At 45.7% G+C, this 12,311-nt stretch overlaps 1 protein-coding gene across 5 annotated transcripts in view; it reads left to right on the top strand.

Moving 5' to 3' along the window:
• nfia (nuclear factor I/A) overlaps positions 1–12,311 on the top strand; it is a 168,292-nt gene that overhangs the window by 129,317 nt on the left and 26,664 nt on the right. For all 5 annotated transcript variants that reach the window (XM_027290451.1, XM_027290452.1, XM_027290453.1 and 2 more), the window contains one exon: positions 11,851–11,916. In XM_027290451.1, coding sequence (XP_027146252.1) covers positions 11,851–11,916 — 66 coding nt within the window. The remainder of the gene's footprint in view (positions 1–11,850; positions 11,917–12,311) is intronic.

Raw genomic sequence — 12,311 nt, 5'->3', positions numbered from 1 at the left:
AGCTAACAGCAGCTAACAGCAGCTAACAGACTGAGCTAACAGCAGCTAACAGACTGAGCTAACAGACTGAGCTAACAGCAGCTAACAGCAGCTAACAGACTGAGCTAACAGCAGCTAACAGACTGAGCTAACAGCAGCTAACAGACTGAGCTGACAGCAGCTACCAGACTGAGCTAACAGCAGCTAACAGCAGCTAACAGACTGAGCTAACAGACTGAGCTAACAGCAGCTAACAGACTGAGCTAACAGCAGCTAACAGCAGCTAACAGACTAAAATGTTTTCAGCGTTCAGGTTTGTTAGTTAGTCGTCAGGTAGAAAGCAATGCATTGTGGTAAGTGTAGTTTCCTACCATGGATCAGCTGGTTCAGAGCTCCCAGCATGCCCCTCTCTCGCTCTGATCATTGGCGGAGCCGCGGCGTGCTTCAGAAACAGGTTCTCAGTAAACCAAGCAGGATTCATATTGTTTGTGATTTAGCGAGGGGCCTCGGCGTGGAGCCGTCTTTAATACGTCGACACAATAAATAAATTAAAGCGTAATGTTCTTTCCTCCTCCACAACTATTAATAGTAAAGAGGACGCGCTGCATCCAGAAAGGATTAGCATCTGTGTTTGATGTGGTTCCACGCTTTGGCGCCCGAATGCGATTGCTCGTCTTGTTTGTTTGCAGCAGTGGAGGAGGAGGAGGAGGAGGAGGAGGGAGCATGGTGGGGGTGATGTGTGTGAGAGAGTTTTTAGATTTTTTCTTGCATTTTTTTGCCTCTCAGCGCGTCAGAGTAACAATGCCAAATGAAAACCACAGAGACGCCGCCGGTTCCTCTGCTCGCTCTGTTTCTTTGTTTGTGCGGTTCTGTGGAGGCCCGGCCGGCCCGAGGCTGCAGGCCGCAGAGACACGGAGCTGCTGAGGGTTTAAACACTGAGGCATGATGGGAGGGTGGTGGTGGTGGGGTGGAGACGGTGTCAGGGAGGACAGATTTGTCTTAATTGAGTTTTTTCTGGTGCATCGGGGAGCGCAGAGAAAAACCCAGTCAGGTATCAAAAGCTTTTTCCTGCTCGCTTCCTGTTTCCAGAGGAAAACATAAAAGCAGGAAATGTATTCGTCAGCGAGTGACCCCTGTCTGCCGCTGCAGCTGAGCATGCTGGGAGTTCTGCAGCAAAAAAAACGCCTCAAAACGTGTCGGAGCATCAAATCTGATGAATTATTCTGAGTTCTCATTGGCTCCTTCTGACGTGAATAAAAACACTGTCGTTTCCAAACAAACAGGAAATGATGCGTTTTTTTTTTTTGGGACTATTTTCAGCCGCGGATGAATCCAGGCTCGATGAAGTGTGTGTGTGTGTGTGTGTGTGTGTGTGTGTGTGTGTGTGTGTGTGTGTGTGTGTGTGAAACATGATCAGAGGAACGAGCTCTTTTTAAATCAAAGTCTGATCTTTGATCTTTGTGTTGTAGCTCATCAATAATCAGAAATATAAGTTAATTAAATGAATTAAAGAACCTTTATGGACCTCATGGCTCCTCATCACCCTCTCCTCTCCCTCTTCTCTTCTCTCTCCTCCTCCTGTTTCCTGTTTTTAATCCTCTCCTCCTCCTCGACTCCTTCCACTTGTTTCTCAGTACCTTTCTCTCCTCTTTCTCTCCTCCCCTCTTTTCTTCTTCTTTTCCTCTTTCTCTTCTAATCCTGTCTGACATACCTCTACCCTTCCTCCCTCCACCTCCTCCACCTCTTGCTGTCCGGAGGAGAAGTGTGGAGCAGATTACGTCCATAGAAGCAGAAAAGAGGAACAAGTATGTCGGACAAAAGCGAACGTCCAAACACTGAGAGCCCCGCGGGAGCTTCTATTCAGGCAGTGAAGAGCCCCGGGTCACCTCCTCCCCCCTCCTCCACCTCCTCACAGACAGCTTGACCTCTGCCTCCCTCTGTCTGGACCCCCTCCTCCCCCTCCTCCCCCTCCTCCCCTCCGCTCTGCCTCTCTCCAGGCAGTGCTGTTGTTTCTGCAGTGTGTAGTGATGCATTGTGGGCCGGCAGAGGGTTTTGTAACATGAGGAAATGTTTGGGAACCCCGACTCCCCCGACTCCCCCGACTCCCCCTCTGACACACACACCTCCACTTTAATCTCCATAAGAAAGCTTCTTTCTCCACAGCAGCCTGAACGTGTCGGAGTTCAAACATGATCAGGATTATGTAATAAAGACGATTTGTTCAGACGTCTGATCAAAACCTGACAAAAACTAAAATCATCAGCCAGGTCCCAGCAGCAGCTGATATCACTGACCAGTCCAACAGCAGTCAGCCCAGAACCAGAACCAGAACCTACAGCAGCTGATCTCACTGACCAGTCCAGCAGCAGTCAGCCCAGCTCGGCGTCTGTCTTTCAGCCTTTTATTTCACCAAGCTCTCACCAACCACTAAAAGTCAGTCCCACATTTACTCTTGTCCGGCGGCTTCTTGCTCGCTCACTCTCTCCTTTTCTCTTCTTAGCTTCCTCCGTCAGCGTCTCAGTCTCTGAGACAGTCTCTGAGACAGTCTCTGAGACAGTCTCTGACAAACTCAAATAAATGTACTATGTCAGTCATGAACAGGTCCGGACCACGTCATCATTGTTGTGAGTGTTAGTAGTACGTTCTGAAAACGTTACAGTCGATAGTAGATTTATAACAGCTCAGCTTCTCTGATGGATTGGACCGTCTCGTGGTCCGGTTCTGGCCCGTGAGCCGCATGTTTGACCCCCTGATGTGACATATTCATTGCGTTCTGTCACTTTAAGAGAAGTCTTTGTTTGTTTGTTTGTTTTCACTCTGACCGTCACCACGTCAACTGGCGTGTGTGTGTGTGTGTGTGTGTGTGTGTGTGTGTGTGTGTGTGTGTGTGTGTCTGTGTGTGTGTGTGTGTGTGAAATGCTCTTCCTCTGTACTTTCTGCTCACTCTCTTTTTCTGCTGCAGTCTGGGTAATCCATACAGTTGAAAGATGGACAAACTCTACACACACACACACACACACACACACACACACACACACTGTGATTAATGGCAGTAGAGCCTATAGCAGATTATGGTGAAATCACTACAGATAAAGTACTGCAGAGTGTGTGTGTGTGTGTGTGTGTGTGTGTGTGTGTGTGTGTGTGTGTGTGTGTTTTATCGGAGCCAGACATCCGTTCCCGCTCAGCCAGAGAGAGAAAAAAGGGGGGAGGAAGAGGATGGGGGAGAAAATGATGAAGTTTCCAAAACAAAGAAAGCAGCCAATCAGACGCAGAGTTCCTCCTCCATCCATCTCTCCATCCTCACCTCCTCTTCCTCGTTTCACCTCCTCTTCCTCGTTTCACCTCCTCTTCCTCTTTTCATTCGTCCTGTCTGATAACGAGGTCAGGACTGAAGCCTGATTGGACGGCGGTCAGACAGGACTGAACTCTGATTGGATGTTTGTCAGCTGAGTTTGCTTTGATTGGAAGATTGTTTTTTTGTTTTTGTTGATTTAAGAACTCAATAATCAAGAGGAAGAAAGGAAGAAAGAAAGGAAGAAAGAATGGAAGGAAGGAAGGAAGGAAGGAATGGAGGGAGGGACAGAGGAAGGAATAAAAAAGTGTAGTGATGAAGGAAGAATCAAAATAGAGAGCAAAGGACAGAAGAAGGAAGAGAGGAAGTGGAGAAGGAGGGAGGGTGCAAGGAAATAAGATGGAGGATGAACTGAAGAAAGGAAGGACGGAACAAAGAAACTGAATCAAGAGAAGAGGAAGAATGTAGAGGAAGTGTGGAATGAAGGGAGGAAGAAAGCAGGGATAGAGGAGTGAAGGGAGGAGAGTGAGAACAAAGGAAGTGAGGGAAAAAGTTGGAGGACGATCTGTAGAGAGGAAGGAAGGAACAAAGGAACGGGATCGAGAGGAGAGGAAGAAGGTAATGAAAGAAAGGAAGTGAGGAAGGAGGAAGAGGAAACGAAATAAGAATTATGATAAGAGGGAAACTGATCTTCTTCAGTCCGTGATATTGACTGTGTGTGTGTGTGTGTGTGTGTGTGTGTGTGTGTGTGTGTACTATCATCCATTAGAGAGCTATAATTATGGTAAGTGAGGCAGAGCACCGATCAATACAGCAATTCATCAATGTGACTCCGCCCCCAAAAAACACACACGATTCCAATTTGACCAAAGTCCAGATGTAACCACATACACACACACACACTGACCACACACACATACACACACACACTGACCACACACACATACACACACACACACACACTGACCACACACACATACACACACACACACACTGACCACACACACAGACCACACACACACATACACACACACACACACACACACTGACCACATACACACACACACACTGACCACATACACACACACACACATACACACACACACATACACACACACTGACCACACACACACACACGTGTAACAACAATAAGAGAGGTTTATTTTTCAGATCAATAAACTTTGAGCTCATAAAATAATTTCACTGATTGTTTATCATATTTCAATATTTACAGTGTCACCTCTGATGGAGCTGCAAGGCATTGTGGGAATGAGTCAGTTTGTAGTTTTTACTTGTTAATTGGTGTTCAGTGCTCGTTAAGAACAGAAACCTTCTGATAATGACAAACTCATGGAGTCTGATGGAGGCTGGTGGTTGTGTGTTGGAGGTCTGATGGAGTCTGATGGAGTCTGATGGTTGTGTGTTGGAGGTCTGATGGAGTCTGATGGAGTCTGATGGTTGTGTGTTGGAGGTCTGATGGAGTCTGATGGTTGTGTGTTGGAGGTCTGATGGAGTCTGATGGAGTCTGATGGAGTCTGATGGAGTCTGATCTCCAGAGTAAACATCAGCAGATGTTTGAAGTCTGTCTTCAGTTCTTCGTGCTCGGAGACTCCGTCGTGTTTCCACTTTGTTTGAGGTCACATGACTGATCAGCTGTTTCCTGTCTCTTCTTCTGGTTTTCTGACTGGAGAATTGGCGCCACCTCCTGCTCGTCTCATGAATGACCTGATGTTCACAGAGCGGGAGAAGACGGAGACAAACGTTGGGTCTTGTTTTGTCCAAACTTGCATTTTATTATTTTATCGTTTGTGTTTCCGTCGTGAACGTCCTCGTTTGTTCGTCAGTGTGTTGCTGAGCAGCCACGATGAAGAACTGTTGGTTTGTTTGTCTGTCGATGACGAGGAGCGTCGAACATTTGGTCTCTGAAGAAGAAGAAAACACAAATCAATGTTTCATCCTGTTAGCCCATGCTAATCAGCCGCGGAGGTCAGAGGTCAAACACATTGATATTTCTCTGGCTGCTTTCCAGACGCTGCACATTGAACAGGTTTGGAAGGTTCCTGGAAGGGTTTTGGAGGGTTTTGGAGTTCTTGTTGTGTGTGTGTGTGTGTGTGTGTGTGTGTGTGTGTGTGTGGTAATGGTGTTGGCCCTCTTTTGTTCTGGCAGAAGGTGGTGAATGGCAGCCGCTCAAAGAAAACAGACAGAAGCTTCAAAATGGTTGCCAACGCTTTAAGATGGCTGCCAGGCTGGAGAGAGAGAGAGAGAGAGAGAGAGAGAGAGAGAGGGCAACCACACCACACACACATACACACACATGCACACACATGCACACACACACACACACATGCACACACACACACACACATGCACACAGGCCAGGGCATGGGGCGAGTGTCAGTGTGTGTGACAGAAAATGTTAAAAGTGTGTTTGTGATTGAAAATGTGAAGAAATGTGTGTGTGTGTGTGTGTGTGTGTTTGTGTGTGTGTGTGTGTGTGTGTATTTATGTGTGTGTGTTGCAGTTGGCAGCGTCTCCTTGGCAGCGGCGGCTGGTTGGGCGTCCAACAATGGAGACGGCTAACGGGATTCTCTCTCTCTTTCTTTCTCTCTTTTTTTAAACACCGTCGGAGGGCGAGAGACATAAACTACAAATAGAAAGAAGAGAGAGAGAGAGAGAGGCTGGTGTTGTAAACGGCGGCGTGTTGGCAGCGGCGTCTCGCCGACACAAAGCCTCGTCTGCCTCGTCTGCCTGTGCACTTTTATTTTATAATTAATGGAACAAAAATAACACACACATCCAGAGTGTTGGCTTGATCCGTCCTAAACGTCGAGTGTGTGTATGTGTGTGCGTGTGTGTGTGTGTGTGTGTGTGTGTCGGGGTCGTGTGGCGAGTTTTCCACAAAATGGCGTCCGGTGGGCGGCATCAAAATGGAGGCCCGGGGTGTCGAAATGTAAAAATCATTTTAACATGAAGAAAAATATTTTGTGTGCGTGTGTTTGTGTGTGTGAGAGTGTGTGTGTGAAAGTGTGTGTTTGTGTGTGTGAGAGTGTGTGTGTGTGTGTGTGTTTGTGTGTGTGTGTGTGTGTGTGTGAAAGTGTGTGAAAGTGTGTGTGTGTGTGTGTGTGTGTGTTTGTGTGTGTGAGAGTGTGTGTGTGTGTTTGGCTCGCAGACCCGGCCGTGCTGCCGTGCCAGGGTTCAAGATGCCAAGTCGGGTCTTGATCTTCCAGTGCTGCCTGGAAACACAAAACAAACGCACCTCCTCCTCCTCATCATCACTTCATCTGGTTTTCTAAACGTTTTCCAAATGTTGTCAGAATGTTTCTGTGGAGTGCAGTGTGAATGTTTCAGGACTGATGAAGGATGAAATGATTAATAATTTAAACATGATTTGAATTTGTTGAACAGACGTCAGCAGCCACGAGAACTGATGTCAGAACGTTATATGAACGTTATATAAACGTTATTACACAATATGAAGCATGAAAAATAAAAGAGACTAAACACGTCAGTCATAACGGAGACTGAATGAATTTATAATAATAATTAAATATCAGATTCATGTTATGAGAAACAAAATAAAATGACTGTCATGATATCAGAAACACGATGTCGCATATTTACATAAAATTTGAAAGTCAAAAAAATAATTTTTTAAATTTATTTTATCTTTTGCTGAATTTTTTTTTTTTTTTCAAACTCACAATGAGTTTGAAACCAGAAAAAAACCAAAATGACAGAGTGGAAAGAAACAGAAATGATTCATGAGATAATTTATATCACTGTGTTACTAATATGATATTATATTACCTGTTTTATTAACATTATATTAATCATTTATTTTTTAAATATCATGGTTATCTTCATCATCATACCTGATGTTTTTGTCTTCGCTCACACCGAAACATATTTCACATAATTTAATGATCATAGAATATTTTTATTTTCACACAAACATAAAAAACGTGTTTTAAATAATATTTGGATCCGTTTAATTGTTTTGATCGTCTAAGTTTTAATAGAAATAAAGATCAGAGCTTCTCCTTAATAACTGTGTGTATGAACAACATCATGAAACATTAATAAGTCAGATTTATATAAAGGAGCAGCTGTCAATCATTCTGTGCGTGCGTGCGTGCGTGTGTGTGTGTGTGTGTGTGTGTGTGTGTGTGTGTGTGATTTGTGGCCTTTATAAAAATGAATTCAAACGTCTCCTCATTTCATTAAAAGCTCGATCAGAGCGCCGCTGCTCAGATCGATACGAGCGCTGGGTGTGTTTGATTTTCTTTCCTGCACAGGGCCCCGGGCGGGCGGGAAACTCCCCGTCCAAAAACCTTCCAGTAAAAAACATCTCGTCTCCGTACAGGGGGTCTGAAATGAACTCTCTCTCTCTCTGTATCATTGGCATGTCTCTCGCCCCAGTCAACACTCGGCCTCTCAGCCAAACAGAAGAAAAAAAACAGACATCGGCCAAAACACTTTCTGTTTCTGCCAAGACACAACGCCAGTGTGACTCGACCAGAGAGAGAGAGAGACAGACTGTCCCCGCAGACTGTCTAAAACCTGGACGTAGTCTCCGTGACGTCCCCGCAGACTGTCTAAAACCTGGACGTAGTCTCTGTGACGTCCCCGCAGACTGTCTAAAACCTGGACATAGGGACGTCCCCCACGGGTTTCTGAAAACAGTTTTTTGTACCAGACTGTAAACGTGTTTATTTCTGAAGTTGGACATTTGGACGTGGGGACTTCTGGTCTCAAGGGGACGACAAGAGGAACTGCAGTTTTTGGTGCTTCCTGTGTGATGGACCAATCAGAGTTAAAGTTAAACACTCTTGATGAACATTAATGAGCTGCAGTGTTAAAGTCATTCATCAATAAATTATAAATTATTTATTGGTCAATAATCAGAATTAAATTATAAACGGACATTCTGCATAACAAGTACTTTTACTTGAGTACTTCAAGTATGTCTTGCTGCTCATACGTACATTTCACATTCAGGCTCCGACTCCTAACAAAGTATTTCTGCTGTTGTATTTGTACCTTCAGTACAACACCTCCTAATGATAAATAAACAGGTTTTAAGGTGGTCTGGAGTCATTTTAAGGTGGACTGCAGTTTCCTTTTGGTGGTCTGGAGTCATTTTAAGGTGGTCTGGAGTAATTTTAAGGTGGTCTGGTGTAATTTTAAAGTGGACTGCAGTTTCCTTTTGGTGGTCTGGAGTAATTTTAAGGTGGTCTGGAGTAATTTTAAGGTGGACTGGAGTAATTTTAAAGTGGGCTGCAGTTTCCTTTTGGTGGTCTTCAGTTTTCTTAAGGTGGTTTGGAGCTTTTTTAAGGTGGTCTGGAGTTCTTGGTGTCCTCTCTTCGTGTTAAATATTTGTTTTGCATGGTTTTAGAAGAAAAAGGGGGAAGAGAGAAGAAGAGGAGATGAACGACGGGAAGGGGAGAGAGAGAGGGAGGAAGGAGTGAAGATAGAAGAGCGAAGGAGCAAGGGTCAAAGGTCAGAGAGAGAGAGAACTGATGTGAGTCGCCAGCTCCACAATTCCTCCCTCTCTCCCTCTGACATTCTGGGAATCATCCAGTAGCTCGTCCCTCCCTCCCTCCCCTCTCTCTCTCCCCTCTCTCCCCTCTCTCCCTCCCCTCTCCCTCCCTCCCCTCTTCCTAGAAAAGAGGCGGTTCATGTCAGACAGAGAGAGAGCAGAGCTGAGCGAGCGACCTCTGAGGCCACAGAGTTTGACTTTCCCACAGAGAGAGAGAGACCTCTACCCTCTCTCTCTCATTGTTTTCTAAGTGCTCTAATGTGTGTGTGTGTGTGTGTGTGTGTTGTTTTGTTTTGTTTATTTCCACGCTCGGCTTCACTCAGTGTTTCGATGAACAGAGGAAGAGGAGAGAGAGAGACGAGGAGGAAAAACTTGTTGAGCTTTTGTTTCTAAATGAAGGCTTTTATTTTGAAGTCTGAGACTTTAAGAATAAAAGCACAGACTAGCAGAGGTTATTATTTCTGCTTATTTTTATTTTGAAGGCTTTCAGCGACAGAGAGGAAAAGAGAGAAAGAGGGAGAGTGACAGGAAACAGGAAAGGAGAGAAGAGTTCAGTTCACAACACCTTTAAAAAATAAAAGCATATTTCAAAACATGGGCTTTTATTTTGAACTTGTAAGAGACACAGCAAAAGAAAAAAAGAAATAGAATATAACAGGAAGTGAACAAGGCGAAAAGAGCTTAATTTAAAGCACTTTTCAAAATAAAAGCATGGATAGCACCAACTTGTGTGTTACTGAGCTTTTATTTTTGAAGTCTGTGATGGAGGAAAGAAAGAAGTGAACGATAAAAGGAGAGAGGAGCAGTGACACACTTCAGAATAAAAGCATGAGTGGCAAGAACTCGACTTTTATTTTGATGCCTGTAATGAAGATAGCAGGAAGGAAGAGGATGACTTTCAAAATAAAAGCAACTCTTTTTTAAACTTTTAATTTGAAGTTTGTGTGTATTGCTTGTTGCTCCCAGTGTGTGTGTCACAGTGTGTGTGTCACAGTGTGTGTGTCACAGTGTGTACAGCTCCCCTCCCCCTCAGTGGGGGGTGGATGCAGACGGTCCGATCTGCTCCCACGCCTCATTAGCATATTTAATTAACCTGGACGAGGGGGTGGGGGGTGACGGCTGAATGAAGGGGTGGGAGGGGGGTGATGGGGTAGGGGGGTAGTGTGTGAAAGTGCCCTCCAACACACACCCATCAGCAGCCCCCCTGCTCACCACCCTCCGGTTGCCATGGTTTCAGGCTGATGCTCTTTGTTTTAAGCTGCTGAAGCAAACACACACACACACACACACACACACACACACACACACAGTGAGCAACAAAACAAGGCTGCACTGTGTGTGTGTGTGTGTGTGTGTGTGTGTGTGTGTGTGTGAACGTTTGAGTCGAACACGTCTCACCAGTTCAAACACAAAGAAAGAAACAAAATGTCAGAAACATTCAGAGGAAGCGCTCGTTACACTTCCTGTTGATTCAGCCAATCACAGAAACTCTTTAAATGTTGTGACGCTGTGATGTCACAACACCTGGACTGGGCTCAACCAATCAGAAGAAAGGCTCATTAATATTAATGAGACAAAACGTCCTGTTTAAATTATACTGAAACATTGCTCTTCCTGGTGCTGGTCCTGGTTCTGGTCCAGGGTCAGGTCCTGCTTCTGGTCCTGGTTCTGGTCCAGGGTCAGGTCCTGGTTCTGGTCCTGGTTCTGGTTCTGGTCCAGGGTCAGGTCCTGCTTCTGGTCCTGGTACTGGTTCTGGTTCTGTTCCAGGGTCAGGTCCTGTTTCTGGTCCTGGTTCTGGTTCTGTTCCAGGGTCAGGTCCTGCTTCTGGTTCTGGTTTTGCTCTTCTCTGCTCAGCTTCGTTTCTTCATTTGCTGTTTGATAATTACGTGTGGTCGTCATAATTAAAAAAGTTTCCCTGTGGTGGACGTCCTAACAGAACCCAACCTGACCCGACTCCATCCGTCTCCGTCCGGTCCTGAGTCATGGCCCCTGCAGCCGGCTCCAGGGGGATGATGGGTAATATTTCTTCCACTCCCCGAGCATTTTATCTGCAGCGCGGCCGATCGATGATCCTGAAGACGCTAAATCACTCGCAGGAGCGAGCTGCATCCGAGCAGAGAGCATGCTGGGAAAACAGAGGGGGGGAGACAGAGGGGGAGAGAGAGAGGGGGGGCCTTCACAGTCTGTAGTCGGTCTGTAGTCTGTCTGTAGTCTGTCTGTAGTCGGTCTGTAGTCTGTCTGTAGTCGGTCTGTAGTCGGTCTGTAGTCGGTCTGTAGTTTTAAGACGACAGTTTGTCCTGATGAGCACCCTTCAGCTCTGAGCAGACCCTGGTCTGGTCGCTGCCTCGTGTGAGCGTCGTGACAGATTATTCAGATTTGAATAAACGGATCAACAGGATGCTGAAATAACTCCATCATGATGACAAACAACAACAACAACAAGTGTTTTCTGTTAATCACACCAACATGTTTTTCAATAATAATAACCTTTATTTAATCAGCAGTGACACACAGGTCTGACAGGTGCAGCACAAATTTAAAAAATGTGACAGCTCTGCTCTGAGGCTGTCAGGTACAGGTGGAGGTACATTCACGTGTTTGTTGCAGTAACTTAAACAGACGTGGAGCGTGTCGGTCGGTGACATCACAGGTGGAGATGTGACTGTGTGAGTAGTATGTTCAGGTGTTCAGGTGAGGGGAGGTTCATGTTCAGGTGTTCAGGTGAAGGGAGGTTCATGTTCAGGTGTTCAGGTGAAGGGAGGTTCATGTTCAGGTGTTCATGTTCATCCAGGTATTCCAAATCTGGCTGATGATGCCTTCAAGGACTCATGGGAAAACAAGTTTCATCTTCAGTGTATAGTCATGTAAACTAACCGTTCAATCAGGAGAGAGATACTGCTTGCCGCGCGCGAGTGTGTGTGTGTGTGTGTGTGTGTGCGCGCGTGTGTGTGTGTGTGTGTGTGTGTGTGTGTGTGTGTGTGTGTGTGTGTGTGGTGTTGACTCATCCTCATCGCTGTTTTTCTGTTTTTCCCTCCAGAAACCGGCCAATCAGAAAGCCCTAACCAGGCCAGCGAATCAGATATCAAGGAGCAGCCAGAGAACGGTGAGACACACACACACACACACACACACACACGTTGTACTGTACATACACACACATTTGGGGTGACCTGGTGGTCAGACAGATCGAGGCTGTGGTTTTATCACACGCACACACACACACACACACACACATTCCACTGTGGAGGTTGTTTGTCTTGGTTAGGGAAGTGTGTGTGACAGATTTTTAAGTGTGTGTGTTGATGGATGACAGTGTGTAAAGCAGCATACTGTGTGTGTGTGTGTGTGTTAGACCTTGACCCTGAGGTTCAGCTACGTGCTGGTCGACACACACACACACACACACACACACACACACACACAGCTGGTAGTGATTATCTTTGTTTTTACTACGACTGTTACTATGACTACTATGACTGTCACTACTATTACTACGAC

The sequence above is a fragment of the Larimichthys crocea genome, chromosome XVII, assembly GCF_000972845.2.
Source record: "Larimichthys crocea isolate SSNF chromosome XVII, L_crocea_2.0, whole genome shotgun sequence".
In the NCBI taxonomy this organism is placed as follows: Eukaryota; Metazoa; Chordata; class Actinopteri; family Sciaenidae; genus Larimichthys; species Larimichthys crocea.
Note: the sequence above shows the minus strand (reverse complement) of the source record. Positions and strands in the feature narration are given on the sequence as shown.